This window comes from Vitis riparia, chromosome 4 (genome assembly GCF_004353265.1).
Source record: "Vitis riparia cultivar Riparia Gloire de Montpellier isolate 1030 chromosome 4, EGFV_Vit.rip_1.0, whole genome shotgun sequence".
Lineage (NCBI taxonomy): Eukaryota > Viridiplantae > Streptophyta > Magnoliopsida > Vitales > Vitaceae > Vitis > Vitis riparia.
Genome location: NC_048434.1, coordinates 18129122 through 18146398, shown reverse-complemented (window position 1 = coordinate 18146398; position 17277 = coordinate 18129122). Strand labels below are relative to the sequence as shown.

Genomic DNA, 17277 nt, shown 5'->3' with positions numbered 1-17277 from the left:
TTTATTAAATTACTAAAAATTAATGATTTTTTAAAAAAGAAATTCAATTCTAATATAAATCAATTAAAAATAGAGTTTGATTTAATATAATTCTAATAAATAAAATAGTTTTTTTTAACAATTTGAATTCTATTAATAATAAAAATTTGATATAAAAGAAGACCAGTTTTGATATAAAAATTATTTTACAAAAAGATAAATAAATAAAATAGGTTTTTTTTTTTTTTTTACAATTTGAATTCTATTAATAATAAAATTTGATATAAAAGAAGACCAGTTTTGATATAAAATTATTTAATAAAAAAATTTATTTTATAAAAAGATAAATAAATAAAAAATTTAATCTTGTATAAGAGTGGTATATAGATACAGTGTTACAGGAATTAAAACATAAATGTCCACAAGTATTTTTACCCTTAATCTTGTAAATATCTGCCAAAAAATTAGGCAAATAAATTCCAGCCACTTCAATCCTTAATATTACTAACAAGTATGATGGATGCCCTGTTTTCCTTCTTTTTTCTCAACCTCTTTATCATTAGCTTCATTAAATGGTCTGTGATACAACGATACATAAACTCACAATTGATTACAGCACCATTAAAAATGAAGAACTTGCCCTGGAAGAGCTCTTAATTTTGCGATGGGGTATAGAGGGAATTCAACTGAAATGTAGGCCGTTCATGTGCTGCAGGACAACCAACACCTCATATGTACATAGACCATTCAGAATTAGCTGAGGAACCCACTGCCGACTTGCTCATGAGCTCGGTGCTTTGAAGGATCACCATTAAAAAAAATTATCTACTTAGAAGAATCACCATCCTTAAGATTTTGGAAGAGCTCTGGAAGGTGGGCATTCGTGAGTTTGGTTCTCTTACTGATTTCATGCTTCTTCTTCTTTGGCTTAGGCTTGGAGGCAATTCCATGAACCTGAGCCATGGCCCTCCTCTTGGCAGTGTTTGTAGCAGGCTTCATCCCATTCTTCTGCAGATCCTTCTCTATATCGAGCATGTCACGGGGAAGTTCAATGCTTCAGAAGAACTGCTTGAGGTCATCGTCCACTTTGATGGGCACCCGGGGATCATTTGGATAAGCAATGTCCTCCTGTGAATCAAAGTTCGACAGCAGCCAAACCTGCCCTGCAGCTTTCAAAACCTAAAAAATTAAAAGGTTAATTTCACTCACCTCCATTGGTTTGAAAATTCGTCAAATATCTCCTTTATTTTGAATTAGAGGGGAGGTAAATGAAAATATCAAATGAGAAGAATATGGGAGACATTTGATGAAATTTCAAACCAATGGAAGCGAAGTGTATTTAACCAAAACCTCGGGGGAGATCAATGAAATTAACCCAAATTAAAAAGATCATTGTTAATAGAACAGTGTTAAGAGAACTTTTTATCTTATAAAGCTGATATCATAAGACGCACACATGCAATTTGACTATTACATCAATTAATGAAACAGGCCAAAAAACCTTCACCAACTAGAGGCAACAGAAGTTACACTAAGAAAGAATCAATCCTCTGCTTACAGCCATCGGATGAGGTATTATAATCATAGGCTGCCTTTGGATTCAATCTCACTTGCAACCATGTGGATTCAAGTTTAATTTACATGTTAAAGCAGACCTTTCCTCACAGGATGTTTAGAAATAAAAATAATGGCTTCTTCAGTGGGCAAAATGAATGTTGAAAATCGATAATAAAAAAACTTCTTTGGCAGACTTCAGGTGCTATGAACATGTCTCTCAGAACTTGGTCAATATTCATGTATTGTAATAAAAGTACGCATCACATCATACAAATTTTCATTAAAGGTTACGTATACCTGTAAATCCTCCAGTACACTGGGGTATGCGTCCTTAAGGTCAATGACTGCAATGCCCTCTGGAAATTTTCTTATTAAGACAAGCAGCTGACTCTTGTCCTTTAAGTCATGCTTGGACTGTAAGAAAACCAACAATTGAATGACTATCTGCTTTAAAAGATAAAAAGAAAAAGTATACTCATAAATTTATGATCCATAGTTCCCTTAGACATTCACTATCAGTGATCAATACTAAAACTAGATGCAAGCTTGTTTAACAGGGTTCACAAGTGTAAAATATTGGGAGTTACCTTGTACGAAAAGCGCTTCCCATCATAGTTCACTTTTGGATTATTCCTCAAACTGTCAAAGACAGCTTTGTTGGCATTCATATCAACATAACATGCTTCATTTATTTGTTCCGGTGTAAAGGCTTGCCTTGTCTGGCAAATGAATGAAAACAGAGTTAAGAGGTTTAGAGTGTTTGGCTTTTTTTTTTTTAACCAATTATCAGAAGTACTAAATGAATAAAGGAAAAGAGAGTCAGATTTGCACCTCTAGCAGCAAGTCTATAACACGTTTAATCTGAGCTCCAACAGGGGCTTTCCTTATGCTGTTAATATGTTGGAGTCTCTCAGTGTCATTGGAGAATTTTACTGCAGGTGTAGGAGGCTTTGTAGGAGTAGCTGCTGGGGTAAAGTTTTGAGGCAGTGAGGGCTTGGAGGATACTGCTTTGGCTGCAATGCTGGAGAATTAAATAGCATTCACACCAATATTTTCTTTTTCTTGGGGAAAGATAGGCCAATAAATAATGTAAGATCCAATAATTGATAATCAACCTGTCTGATAGAAGCTAACCCAAAGTGCAGAACTCATAGAAGCTATTTCGTTTGGCCATAGAATCTAACCTAAAAGGTAGAACTTAAACATCAATCTCAAACTCATGGGTCTACACACACAATGAACATGCATGATGCATCCAAAGGGTGCCAGCAAAGCAAGAAGACAAGGCTCATTGCTTATCCATGTAAGTTGTATTTTTTAAAACACTGTTCAACTTGACAATTACTGGCTAATCACAGCTGACAGGATGAAATACCTGATACACCAATTAGTTCCATCATTTATAAATGATGGAAAACATGAAACATGTTCCTCTATTTTCTTTAATTTTGAATTCTTGATTCCTATCATTGAATCACTTTTTCGTATTTGGGAATAAGAATGGAAATAGGATGGAAATGGAGGTGAGAGTGGTAAGATTTAGTTTCCATACTAATGGACTTTTTGTTCCTATTCCCGTTCAAAAAACAATCCAAACACAATAATGAATGGGAAATTCCAGAGTTCCAAACATGGCCTAAGTGCCTGGCTTCAATGGTGGATAATAACATTGATGCTCAATTTCCCTGTCTTTTTTGTCCTTGTAACTGAATGTTTTCATCATAGTTTCAGCACTTCATTCTCAAACCAGTTTGACTCATATGCTAATGTCATATTGGCACAACATGAAAGTTTGCCTTCTCAACCGTCTTAATCTAGACCCAAGGGAAGAAGGATTACAATTTAAACACTTTTAGTTCATTTATCCAAAGAAAATTCTTCTTGCAAAATTTCATTTACAGGCCTGGGATAATGTATTCTCTTTCCTTCCTCCATTGTCAGCAGGACCAAACAAAGATCCCCAACTGATAAAGCCCTTAGCCCTCCTACCCTTTCCTCTTTTCTCTCGACAACCCAAGCAAAACTCAACACACTCCCAACCAATTTCGAAAACCCTAGGACTGACTCACCCACCCAAACATCATGAAAAAAAAAAGGGAGAATTATTTTCTACTTTCAAGTGTCAAGACAGCCAAACAAGCATCTCAATTTTTCCGGGAAAAAGGAACAGAACAAAAATAACCCACTCTAAACTCGAACCAATCTCGAAACCTAAGAGTGAAAACGAAATTAACTGACTTGAGATGATAAGAAGGACGGTGGCGATATGTGGCAGCAAGATGGAGCTTCACAGTGAAAAGCTTTTATTGACACAGTCGATTGAGAATTTGAAAGTGTCTCTGAAAATGGATTAGGCGGAGTTTGGAATCAAAATGATTATTTTAAAAATAAAAATTAAATAAAAACAGCCAAGATATACACCAGTGCTAAAGTCTTCTCCAATCTCATATGCCTTAAATGCGTGTAATTTTTTCTTTTTTTCTCTTTTTAAATATAGAAATTGTTTAGTAAGTTTTTGCAAATAAACTTAGAAATGGAAGAAAAAGGTATCCATTGACTTAAAATTTTATTTTATTTATTTATCAATTGATTTGTAAATTCTTTTATTAAATATATAAAATATAGAAAAATAAAGCTTGGTTGAAATGCATTTTTTTTATTTTGAAGATAGAAATTTTTAAATCAAAAATAAAAATTCTTAAAAAAAATAGATTTATCTTATGTACTTTAAAATTATTTTTAAAAGTATTAAAATTTGAATATAATTTAAAATTACCATATCTATGGCTTAGGAATAAATAAGCATTTGAATATGAGGATAATACTGAATGTTACATTTTAATATCTATCAAAAAAATATTATCAATCAGGTAGTATCACATATACAATTCTTTTATACCATTATTTATCTTAGTTGCATTTATTTTTACCTTTATATCTTCGTCTTATTTCTTTATACTTTTATTTAACAGACTAGATTGCACCATGCCCTTTAGATTGTTTAAATCTTTTGTATGATAGATATTATTATAATATCTTAGCATTTTCTTAAATATTTTGATATATGACAAAGGTATATTTGATTATCTTCTGTGGGTGTAGAATGTGGATGTCTAATTGGTAAATACCTCAATCTCATGTCGATATGATTAAATTATTAAATCAAAGAAGACCTATTTGGCCTCTTGTGTAGGGTTTAGAGATATTTTCTTATATTTTGATTATTATTAAAGAAAATTAAATATTGTTAAAATCAACAAGCCCACCAAATTGGAGCTCAACAAATGAAATTAGCGAAGAGATTGTTATAAAACGGTAGCCAAAAAGGGATAGAGAATCAGATTTACGAACAGGGCTAAGTTATTTCATCCCTTTAAATCATATAACCTGTACAAAATCGCTCCATCTGTTGTTTCCCTTTGGACATTCCTCGAGAAGAAGAAAAGCCCACTTTCAACTTTCAATTTTATGGCCCTAGACAATGTCGTTCCACTCAGAGACCCCATGGGGATTCACAAAGCCATGCGCTACACTCTCCTTAATGGTGGCAAGAGGAACCCCCTATTATCTGCATTGCTGCATGTGAGCTAGTTTGTGGCCAGGAATCGACGGTAATGCCCGTTGCTTGTGCAATGAAGATGATATACATCAAAGACAGACGACCTCCTTTGCATGGACAATGACGATCGGCGATAGTTGGCCCAAAAAGAATGGAAAACACGCCGTTGCCGGGGATCGAACCCGGGTCACCCGCGTGACAGGCGGGAATACTCACCACTATACTACAACGACTTGATGTCTTATTGGAAAGACAATTTTAATATTGATTTTGAAAACAAATTTAAATGCAAAGCGCTCCTCATCCACGCGTAAAGAGCCAAATTAAAGCCTACTTTAGATATATTTTCTAATTTTTATTTTTTAAACTTAAACATTTGTATATAAAAGTAGAATATCCCATGTTAAAAAAATATAGATTTTATCCTACATCTTTAAAATCACGTAAAAAAATTTTAAAATTTGAGGTAGTGAAATTTTTTTAATGACTCAAAATTTTTAAATAGTTTTAAATTTTATTATTTTTTTAATATAAACCTTTAAAAAAAATTTATATTTTATATTTTATAAAAAAAAGTTATTATTATTTTCTAATTTTAAAAATAGAAATCCAAATTAACATTAAGGTTTTTAACATGTGAAAATGGATCAATATAAAAGTTTTTCCTCAGCATTTGAATATATGGAGCAAAAGAGTTTGTTTTGTTCCATTGACCCGTGGCTCAACATACAACAAGACCATAGGGTCATGGAGAACTGAATTGAAGGTTTTTGTATTGACAAGAATACCCATTGATGATGATTGTGAGGCCAGATTTTAGTTAGTATTGACTTTGATAATAACAAAATAGGGTTTAAAATTAATATCTTTTTCTAAGTATGTTGAAGTTAAAATATTTCTAAAGTTACAATTACAAAAACAAATTAAATTTAAAAAATATCAAGAAGAGCGAGAAGACATCAAAGAGAATATCAATTAAAATTAATTTGTCTATGATACTTTTGTAAGGTTACTGGTGCATTAGATTCATATTGTATTACATTTTTATTAAAGCATCTAAAATTATTCAAATGTCTAAATCAGTTTAAGTATTTTGTAAATTAGGTGGAGAATCTGATAAATAAAAATCATATTTATTTAAATGTTATTTATGGTTAAAAAGGTTTTTAAAATGATAATGAGCTTATTTAATCAAGTTTCCTTAAGGATTTTGTACTAAAAATGTACAAGTTATAAAGATATATATATTTTATATATGAATTTTTTAATGATTTTTATAAAGAAAGAAAAAAAAGGTTAACCATTTCAAAGATAAAAAAAAAATCATATTTCATATTATTAAAAAAGATTTTTCAACCTTAATTTTTATATTAAAACAATTCTCGTCATTAAAAAGTCGTTTGTATATCATTTTTCCATATTTTTGTATGTTTAATTAGGGTTTGATGGAAATAACTCAACCAATTACTGTTCAATTGGTCGAACTAGTTAATGTTCAATCAATTGATTGAATTGTTGACCTAATCGATAGAAAACCAATCAAATCAATGATTGATTGGTTGAACTCTTTTGACGTAACAAATCATTTTTTTTACCTTCTATTGTTCAATTGCTAGAATTAAGTGTTCCTCTTTTTATTTTTGAAATAAAAAAAAAATTCTATATAAAAGTAGATTTATAGATTTTATCTCATGCCTTTAAATTTTATTTTTAATTTTTTTGAAAGTTTAAAGTAATAAAATAATGTTAATATATTCATTTTGTAATATAAACTTTTAAGAATTTTTATATCTTATATAAAAGTTATTATTATTTTTTAATTTTAAAAATAAATATTCAAATAGATATTAAAAGTTTTAACATTGATCCACGGCTCGCCATGTGGCAAGACCATTGCATTCTAGATGATTTTAAAAACTATCTAAACAAATTGTGGTATAATTTTTTTTTAATTTTAAAGTTTAAAATTAATATTTAGTGTCAAATGGCATTATTGTTGATATTAATTGATTAATGATGATAAAGATTAATAATAGTACCATAATAATAATATTATTAATAATAGTAACTATGGTATTAAAATAAAATCTTAAATTTATCGTTAATTCATATTAAAAGTTGATGACAGTGTGAAAGGTAGGACTGTTTACTCATTGCTAACCTAAACGATATTTTTTTCTATCATTTTTACTTTTTTAAAAAAATTAATTGATAGTGATATGGATTAAAAAAAAAATATGAAGTGGTAAAATTTAGAATAAAGATTAAATATGTTTTTGATATTGAGGGGTGATCATAAAAGTGGAGGAAGCAAGAGGAGAAAGTTTATTTAGAGAGAGAGGAATAAGAAAATAAATAGAGCATAAGTATGGCAGTAAATGGGAATCAGCAGTACAGATTCTAGAGGTATTTTTAGAAATCCATGAAGCAGTGGGAAGGAATGGAGTCAACCCGTGGAATATTTTCAGCTGAATTTACTTGCTCTGGCGTCTTTTGTTAATTGTCATTCAAAGGTAAGGCAGCTTCGTCTTCATCGCCATTGTGCTCTCCTCCTTATCCTAAATCTTCTCCTTTTTAGAGTTGAAACCGTGTGGAAGAGGCTGCTTCCTTGCTTTTTCGTTTCTTGCATTTCCTCTTCCTTTCCGATGCGTGGTGAGCCGTCCTTCTACCTGCCCTAAGCTCTTCCTTCTGAGCTTTTAACTTCTCAGCTCCAGCTTTTGTTTCTCTACCGCATTGGGTGCGCTCATCTATTATTCTCTGGCTATTCTTGTTAATTTTCTGCTTCCAAGTGAAGATAGCTCCCTGGATCATCGAGATCTTTGCTAAAGTTTTCGCATTTTGGTATTTTTCTTGTTCATCAAGATAGTTTTGGCTGTTTATTTGTTGGGTTTTGCTTAGATTTGGTTTCTTCATTTTTTTTTAAAGGATTTTAGTGAAAATCAGCTGAAATTCAGATGCCCTGATTCATTAAAAAAAAAAGGGGGCTTTCCGGTCGGGAATTTCGAAATTTGAAATTCTAGGGTTTTTAGTTTGCTCTTGTTTGCATCGAATCTGCCCAGATGGGTGGTATATTCAGCAAGAAGAGAGATGATGAAGCCCCATCAGTACGTATCAATTCACAGTACGCGGCTGATCTGAGCTCGTATGAGGCAGCATGCCGACTCGATCCGGACTTGCAGTCCTTCGATACCAACGTTCAGGAGCGCACTAATCGTGTAATCAATACGCTTGCTGTGGGAGTTGAGGTTGGAGTCGAGGTGCGATCTCTATCTTTCGATTCGCTCAGAGAGGTCACCGATTGCTTACTTGAAATGAATCAAGAAGTAGTCAAAGTAATTCTAGAGCGTAAGAAAGATATTTGGAAGTGTAAAGAGCTTTTTGATCTGGTTGAGGAATATTTTGATAACAGTCTCCGGACTTTAGAGTTCTGTACTGTACTTGACAAATGTCTGAAGCGAGCTCGGGATTCCCAATTGATAGTTCAGGTCGCATTACAGCGTTTTGAGGAAGAGGAAAAGGATGGAGTTGGCGAGAATAAGCATTTGAAGACATTACAGGAATTGAGGAATTTTAAGGCTGCAGGCAAGCCATTTTCCGACGATTTTTTTGAGCTGTTTCAATCAGTTTATAGTGGACAAAAATTGATGTTAGAGAAATTGCGACAGCGCAAACGGAAGCTTGATAAGAAGTTGAAATCATTGCAAGGATGGAGGAAGGTTTCAACTATAATATTTGTTTCGGCATTTGTCTCAGTTTTGATATTCTCAGTGGTGGCGGCTGCCATTGCAGCACCACCCGTTGTGACTGCTTTGGCAAGCGCTTTGGCTGTTCCAATAGGCTCAATGGGTAAATGGTTTGATTCCATATGGAAGAAGTATGAGAAGGAGCTGAAAGGACCGGGGGAGATAATTAGCTCAATGCAGGTTGGCTCTCTTATTGCAATCAAGGACTTGGAGGACATTCGGGTTCTTGTCGAAAAATTGGAAATTGATATTGAGTCACTATTGCAAAATGCTGATTTTGCTATTCAGGAAGAGGATGCAGTAAAACTTGTAATAGAAGAGATCAAGAAGAAACTGCATGGGTTTATGGAAACCATTGAAATGTTGGGTAAAAATACTGATAAGTGTAGCAGGGATATAAGGAGAGCAAGAACAGTGATTTTGCAGAGGATAATCAGACATCCCAACAGCAACAACTGAATTATACCCTTGGTATGTTGTACTGATGACTGTTTCTGTGTTTGTGATTTTATGAGAATTTCTTAAATGAAGTAATATATGTATACTAACTTTATACCTTGGATCCACAATGGACTTGACCCTTTATGAAGAATAATTAAACATAAAGTTTTATTGTCATGAAAGCCCATACTTGATGTTTGGATATTCAACTTCAGTGAGGTTGTTTAATGTCGCTATTGTGTTTACATAAAATCATTGTGGATTCACTATGGTTATAGTTTTCAAATCTTATTTCATTATTATAAATTGTTTGTTTCCAATGAGAAATTTCCTTTTTCAAACGTGTATTAGGTTGCTTGATTCAAGAATTATAACAAATGGTTCTTGAAGAGGCCCCACCGAACCTAACCCAATTAGTTTTGCTTTTGTCCTTCCAATATTCCAGAGTTTAGCGCAAATTGCTAAGCTAAATTTTGTTCTACCCATGAAAACATGTGAAGAAATGAGAAGTTGGGAACTTTCTTGTGATGTATGTTTAAATGCTCTGGTATGTATCAACATATATAGCTTCCTGAGAAGTGGGTTTTACGAAACTGGATTGCTGTTGGCTGGATGATTAGGGAAAACAGTTTTGTTTTTTAAATAATTATTATTATGGGCATTAGAGATCTTGGTATAATTTCTATTTTTGTGGTGCAATATGTTGTTCTACCTGATAGTATTCTGATTGCTATTCAACAGGGTATCAGCTTGTTAGATGTATTAATATTGAAGGGAGTTAGAAGATTTTAATTGGTACTTTGAAGGAAGGGGTTCCAAACCTCCACTGGTACTTTCATATGTACTAAGGATGTTATGGCGATCTTAAAAAGTTTTGATTATTATTTTTATAATCCTGTTCTTAGAGAAGCAAATAGGTTAGCTAGTGCAGTAGCCAGGAAGTGTTTACTATTGAAGATCTTGGGTTTAAATTGTTAATTTTGTAGTGGTTGTAAGGAAGATGTTTACTATGTTTGTCTTTCTAGACATTGTTTGTATGTATGTATATATTTTTCGCCACATAGAAGGGAAAGGAATGGAACCAGAATTTGGCGGACTATATGGTTCTGGAACTCTCAGTTCAGGCAATAAGTTAAGACCTGAAATGACTCTGCCAAAGATTGAGGGTCCATATAGAAATCTCCACACTTAGAACACATCACCTAGCACTCAAGCATCCAAAAAGTGGCGTTAAGCATCTCCTTTAGGAATCATAGTCCATAAACAAAAAAAGAAAGAATAAATAATAATAAGGAAGCTACTGCAATAGAAAGCAATAATACATGCTGCAGACTCTTGAAGAACAGAGAAAACAAAAATATTTAAAAATAGATTTATACTGGAATGACAATTTTTATGGTGGTAAAATATTTTGCAGATCTATTGACACTTCAATGATTGGCCCATAGATAATAATTCATAGATTGGAATCTTACCTGATCTTGAAGTCATTAACTTGCTTTCATTGACTTTTCCAATGGGGCAAATACTTTGGGTGAAATGTTAGTTTTGTTTCTTAAATCCCGTTTCTTTGGTGTTTGGAGTCCTTAGGCAGGTTGTTGTAGTATGTGGCTCATATTCGAGCGAAAAGACATATGGAGAAAAAGAGACAAATTTGTGGCTCATATTCGAGCGAAAAGACATATGGAGAAAAAGAGACAAATTTGTGGCTCATATTTGAACGAAAAAACATATTGAGAAAAAGAGGCAAATTTCCAATCAAAAAGAAAAAGAGACAAATTTCATTTCTAAAGGTTAGTATAAATATCCTTTTATATAACCCTAATTTGAATGTAGTGAATATCCTCTTTCCTTGTTCCCATGGACGTAGGCAATTAGCTGAACCGTGTTAAATCTTCGTATTCTTCTTTCTCATTTTTTTTGTTTTATTTTTTGTCATTAATCATTGCACGGATTCCAACATAGGTTTATTGAGATGCATCACCGGATTGAGCATTAAGAAGTGGTGACCGTACAGACTCTGGGAGATTCTTATATTTGATCCCGATCCAGTATTTCAATGCTTAACTCCACAATTATTGTATTTCCCCCATCCCCGTCCCCACACCAAAAAAACAAAACAACAACAAAGAGTTTGCACACACTGTTTTTGCTGAGCAGATGAAGAGTAGAGCCTGAGAATCCAGGTCTCGTATAGAGGTGAAATTCTTTGTTTTCCAGCTTTAGAAAAAATGGAGTTTTGCTGCATCAGTCAGTCGTTTGGTCTTCCTGGCTAAAATGATGGGGTGATTTTGGACCTGGTCCATAGGAAATGGATGGTGCTGTTTAAGAATGTAACAGGATCAGAATTAAACATAGACTTCCAGTTGCTTGTAGTTAGTATAGGGTATAGAGTGTAGAACTGTTCTATAGTGTGGAAGATTTTTTTCAGGATAAAATCGGCGTGTTGTAAGTGTTAGACGCCCAAGGGAAAAGGTCAGTGGCAATCATTTTCTTTCCATCAAATTGTCTGTGCAAGTTTTTCCATTTTCAAGAGATGCAGTAGTCTCTTTTTAATACGACGAGCTAGGGCTATGGTTCCGAGAAGCTTGATATATTGTTGGCCCCTACCTAAAATCTCAGCTTTTAGCTCAACTGGCTGCCAACAACTGCACCTTGTGCTCTTTTTCAGCCCTGTGAATCAACAATATCCCATGGGACTTTGAAATAAATTTGGAGGTCTTTTTATTTCTTTACTTTTTCAAAAAAGGAAATAAATAAATAAAAAAGTTGTAATTTTTGCATGGTTGAAGTATGAAACTATGCTTCAGTTATGGTCCAAAAACGACATTTAATTAGAACACATGAAAGGATACGGAAGTGCCAGGCCATAAATACAAAGCCAACCCAGGCATAGGGGCTGAATTAGAATTGTGATATTGGCATTGACTCTCCTCCGGAACAAAGACAAGTGCGTGTGGTCTCATACTCAAAAACTGCAGAATGGGTTTAAGAGCGAGCCAAGTGGTAAATGAAAGTGACTTGAGGCAATATGCCACAACTCAATAACTGCAAATATACTCTGGGCAGTGGGGCATCACATGTGTTGACATCAAAGCTTGCTGCTTTTAGCCTCTCACTTTCGATGCTTGTTATTTTATTTATCTTCATTTTCATTTTCTTGGTCCTCCAAAAAGTTGGTCATGGGGGAGGGGGGCATGATTATAAATCTTGGTTTAATCATGAATAGTTGTGTAGGAAAAAAAACACACAGAAGCATGAAGTCGCCATATGCGGGGAAAAAAAAAAAGGCTATTTGATTAGAATTTTCAACGAGTCCAAAAATATGAGATTAATTTAGGTGCACATCCAACAGTTGTTTTGAAAATGGGTTGAGGTAACAGAGGGAAGGGGGTGGGGCAGGGTTTAGGCAGGAATTAATGGCGTGAAGTTGTGGAAAAGCAGACAGATAATGTGGTTGGTGGAGTGTAGGGCCCATGATAATAAAAAGACAGCAACAGGCGTATCAATGCGATCCACGTGGGCCCCTCGTTAGATTTCCAGCTGCCGTTACACTCTCTTTTTTTTACACTCCCGTCTGACGTTTCCTTTCCTCTTTCCTCACTTTTCTTTTTCCCTCTCCCACCCTGTTCTTTTGTCTTCTTCCTTTTGCAGAATTTTCGAGGCTCCTTTTGACTTTTCTGTCCTTCCTCAAATTACCAAATTCTCTCTATCTTCTTCGCATGAAGGCTGTCCGCATGAAGGGTAAATCCGCCTTTTAGAATGCCACTTAGCGCGTTTACTCCGGCTTGATATTGAAGAAAAAGATTGAGGGTGGTATCGTCATTTAAAGTGCCCCACTTATCCCGCCAATAGTCAAACCGTCAAAAACCAGGAGCCCCCACGCCTAACTGCTGAGGCTATCCGGGTGGAAACCGCCACACACCCTCGACTGCCGTCCAACCACTGCACTCCACGTCACTTAAAATCACGTGAACAGCACATGATTGCAACACCATGGAACTCGCCACATGATTTGAACTAACGTGGCGAACAGATGTTGGCTCCTTGTCTGACGTCCACACCTAAGTACGCAACCGGACCTCCAGTGTACGTACATGCGTGGCGACACCCTATTGGGTCTACTCTAGCCGTTGGGTTCCATCCCTGGAAGCAGCAAAAATAATGAAGAGAAAAAGGCAGTCACACACTGATTTCATCTCTGTGTCTCCTCTGGAAACAAAGGAGTAGAGAGTATAAATGCTGGAAGCAGTGGTGAATTCCAATTCCATGAATGGAGTTGATGATGGTGGGATTCCACAGCTGCATGGCAATGGAGAGAGCAGTGAAGAGGGTCTCACGGTACTTCCCCGTCACACCAAGGTTATTGTTACCGGCAACAACCGGACCAAGTCGGTACTTGTCGGCCTTCAAGGCGTCGTCAAGAAAGCCGTTGGGCTTGGCGGCTGGCATTGGCTGGTAATTTCTCCGTCGAATTGTGATTCCTCTGGGATCAATTTCTTATGTTGGGTTTTTCGATTCATTTTGTTTTTGGGATTACTGGCTGTATTTTCTTTGGGCAATTTTGGGACTGGTGCGTTCTTAGCAATGTGGGATAATTGGGCTGCTCATTATGTTTTGCCTTTTTCATTATTGGTAATTTAATCTGGTTTTAAGCCTCCTCCTGCTTTCAGATTTTATTTTCTGATGTTGTTAATTGTTATTTTGATGAATTTTGGGATATGGGTTTAATGTGCATGTTCACTTTTATCTCTTAATCATGGGTGTCGCAGCAATTTTCCCCCTGACTTTGATTCATGGATTTCTTGTTTGGTTATTGATTATTTTAGTTCCTAATTTAAGCTTGTTTAAACTCAATTCTCTTTGTTGTAATTGTTGGCCGAGTTCATTGTTTCAAAGCTCTGGATTTGATTTGGATTGAATTCATTACCAAATTGATGGTGATTGGTGATACCGTTTCTCGATGCAGTAATGACTTCCTTTCCTGGTGTATCTGGTTGCATGTATGAACTTGTTGTGTTCCTTTTCGGAACTCTAGGGTTTTTATTCTGACAATCGAAATGAGTTTCAATAGCATGATTGGTTCCTCTCAGTTGATCTGGTTTTGATTCTATTTTAAACTTTGTGTTCATACCCTAGTCAGATCCATTATTAAGAAAATGTGGAATGTTTTAACGGATTTCAAAATGAATTTCCTTATTATCCAGCTTTTGGTGCTGGATTTGTCATTAGGTTTTTTGTGTGTTTCTTCTGAATTTCTATGCGTTTGGCGGAGTTTTGGCGGAGGGTTTAGCAGTGTTCATCAGCTTTAATGCTGGATGTCCTTTAAAACCATGTCTTTTTTTTTTTATGTTGAAATTAAATTTCTCTAATATAATTATTAATGAATTATTTATATTTGCATCATAAATTCCTGATTTTGGAAGCTCTAGTGAAGCTTATATTTATTTCTATTCCTCTGGGTTTAACTGCAAAATATCTCAGTTTCTGATGATATTTATATGCAAATTTCGATTAAAAACTAAGACTTTTTTTACTCTCAGTTTTGTTTTTAACCGATGCTGCCAATTTCAACATCTTTTTGCTATTTTCTTTGAATTTGCCATTATCAACATGTATTTTTGGTCTTTTTTTTTTTTATGATAGGTAAATGAACAAAATATATTAATAAAGCACCAAAGAGGCGCACCCAAGTACACAGGAACATGTATTTTTGGTCTCTTTTGTGCAATGGTTGTTCATCTCTTTATTTCAGCAGTTTAGGGTTGTTCTTGATTGTCCAAATTTGTGAGTTTTAGGTCCTTACAAATGGTATTGAAGTGAAACTACAAAGGAATGCTCTTAGTGTTATTGAAGCTCCGACCGGCCATGAGGATGATGATGACCTTGAATGTGAGAACATACACTGGAACGATTCTGATGTGGGAGAGTTTAGTCCACCTGGTAAGTTTATTTTTTTGGGAATTTTATTTAGAAATATATTTGGCATGTGAAGAGGTGTTTTCTCTCCCAAAGGTGGATGTGGATACATGATAAGTTCTTGCTAAGCTTCTGTATTTTTCTTATACCTTGGATGTTTTGTGTCAGATCTTGTCAATAGGGTTGTCCACACCTTCATTTTTTATTTTTATTTTTAACTTACATTTGCTTTTTATTTATTTCTCCTCATTTTCATTTTCACTTTTATTGCGGGGTGGGGGTTGTGGTGGTGGTGTTTGGATCCTCTGAGAAATTTAGAAGCCCCTACATGTTATTCTGATCCTGATTCCTAACTGGGCTTTGGTAATTTTTGAATATTAATGATCTAAAATCCCATGGGTAACACAATTGATGGATGTTAATGGGGCTCACAGCTACTGTCCTTGTTACTTGCATATTTTTGAATAGGCCAAGGCCCAACAGTGGGTGGTCGGTTGAATATCAACCACGCATTAATCCAGTAAGCAATGTCCAACTTCTTGGAGTACCATGTGGTGTGTCCAGTCAAAGACTTAATTTTTTTCTTTTTTTTTGGAAAAAAAATGTTGTTCGTTGGGACAGAGGATTCATTGTGCCTGTACTACTTGATACTTTTTCCTATTCCCAAGTTCACTTTAATTTTCATTCTTTTCAGCCTGGGAACTTCTTGGCTTGTCGTTCAATTGCTGTTTACATACAACTTTCATACTACTTCTTGGTTCATCATTCTATTGCTTTAGGTTTGCAATACACTTCATGGGTCTCAGCAAATAGGTGTTACAAATGCATTCTTGCAGAAATCTAAAAAATCATGGAACCAGACTCTTGTGTTTTTGTTGAGCCAAATCACTTATATACGTTGCTTCTTTTCAACCTTGGTTCTTGCAGGTTCTGATGATACTCGGAAGTTTTATAGAGCAAGGAATCAGCCCCATAAATCAGTTAGATCACAGAGGGCTATGAGCAGGCCGCTTTCTGATGATTCACAGTCTAAAGGATCTTATTCACCTACCCAGAGTTCAACGGTGTGACATAAGTTCTTAGTAGTCTAGTTTTAATAATATTGTTCTTCTGATTGGTGTTGTTTACAACCTTATAAATGCTTGCTTGACAGAAAGTTGACTTCAGCAAACTAGAAAAAACAGCACTACTGAGATATTGGAGACACTTTAACCTAGTAAGTGTTATTTATGTCATTCCGGGTGCTTTGCGAGTGTGTGTGTTTTGGACAAATTAGATCATGTTTGGCATGGTTGAGGAGTGGAATTTTCTGGCATATCTCAATTGTGAAATATGGACAAATGTTTCCTCTTATTTCTGTTCTTGGAGCATCCCTATTTGAATTAAAAACCCAATTCTATTTGTTGCCCAGGTGGATTCTATACCAAACCCATCAAAAGAGCAGCTAATTGATGTTGTTCAAAGGCATTTCATGTCACAGGTACTGCAAATTTATTTTCTACTTTTCTTTCCGCTTCTTGTATAGATAGCACCAGGTAGAAATACCAAATTTTCAGACCAATAAGTAGGACTTCCTCTTTTTTTTCTCTATGGAGGAACTTGTTAAGAAGCCTGATATTTTTTTATTTTGTTCATTTGAAATCCAATTGCATATGTTCCTTCCTGTAGCAATTGGATGAATTGCAGGTGATTATTGGTTTTGCTCAGGCTGCAAAGAGGCTGAAAACAGTTTGCAATTGACTTTGGATGAAAGAAAGTTTCCATCTTGTAGGCTGTTCACTAACACTTGGTTTCATCTTCTGGTCTGTAAAAGTATATAGAGCCTTGTGCTTGTTTGACCTTGAACTACTGCAAGTCAGCGGAGAGAATTCTAGGGGTTCCTTGTGCATGTAGTTATGTAGATAAGACCTTGTTAATGCCTTGAGTGGATCTCTGGTTAGTTCCTCCTCTCACCTTCACCCCCATATCCAGTTATTTGATGTACTTGACTCATCAATTGAAGATCACCCCATGTTTGGGCTCTAACAATTTCAGCCCCTGAATATGTGGATATCCCGTCATTCTTCAATATTCACTCAA

General features: G+C 34.8%; 2 protein-coding genes, 1 non-coding gene and 1 pseudogene across 6 annotated transcripts; 2 read left to right on the top strand and 2 right to left on the bottom strand.

Annotated features, from left to right (window-relative positions):
• Positions 1-407: 407 nt before the first annotated feature.
• LOC117913294 lies at positions 408-7906 on the bottom strand (annotated as a pseudogene).
• On the bottom strand, positions 5257-5328 carry TRNAD-GUC. The gene has a single exon. It is a non-coding gene; the product is annotated as a tRNA-Asp (tRNA).
• Positions 7436-15165, top strand: LOC117912285 (UPF0496 protein At4g34320-like). 4 transcript variants are annotated; one of them, XM_034826815.1, is made up of 2 exons: positions 7436-9309; positions 15078-15165. In XM_034826815.1, the coding sequence occupies exon 1, from the start codon at positions 8155-8157 to the stop codon at positions 9295-9297; it is 1143 nt and encodes a 380-aa protein (XP_034682706.1). In that variant the 5' UTR covers positions 7436-8154; the 3' UTR covers positions 9298-9309; positions 15078-15165. The 4 variants fall into 4 exon arrangements, with proteins under 4 accessions (XP_034682706.1, XP_034682708.1, XP_034682709.1 ...); XM_034826817.1 differs by lacking the exon at positions 15078-15165 and adding an exon at positions 11245-11779; XM_034826818.1 differs by lacking the exon at positions 15078-15165 and adding an exon at positions 9631-9873.
• Positions 13445-17234, top strand: LOC117912286. The gene is made up of 6 exons (XM_034826819.1): positions 13445-13737; positions 15078-15222; positions 16126-16262; positions 16352-16414; positions 16610-16678; positions 16867-17234. Exons 1-6 carry the CDS (start codon positions 13519-13521, stop codon positions 16936-16938), a joined length of 705 nt encoding a protein of 234 aa, XP_034682710.1. The 5' UTR covers positions 13445-13518; the 3' UTR covers positions 16939-17234.
• The last annotated feature ends 43 nt before the right edge of the window (positions 17235-17277 follow it).

Excerpts from the sequence above, each read along its gene's own strand:
- LOC117912285 (XM_034826815.1), top strand. The coding sequence starts at position 8,155 with ATGGGTGGTATATTCAGCAAGAAGAGAGATGATGAAGCCCCATCAGTA.
- LOC117912286 (XM_034826819.1), top strand. The coding sequence starts at position 13,519 with ATGCTGGAAGCAGTGGTGAATTCCAATTCCATGAATGGAGTTGATGAT. Across the intron at positions 15,223-16,125 it reads GGGAGAGTTTAGTCCACCTG|GTTCTGATGATACTCGGAAG; the intron begins GTAAGTTTATTT and ends TGGTTCTTGCAG. Across the intron at positions 16,263-16,351 it reads CACCTACCCAGAGTTCAACG|AAAGTTGACTTCAGCAAACT; the intron begins GTGTGACATAAG and ends CTTGCTTGACAG.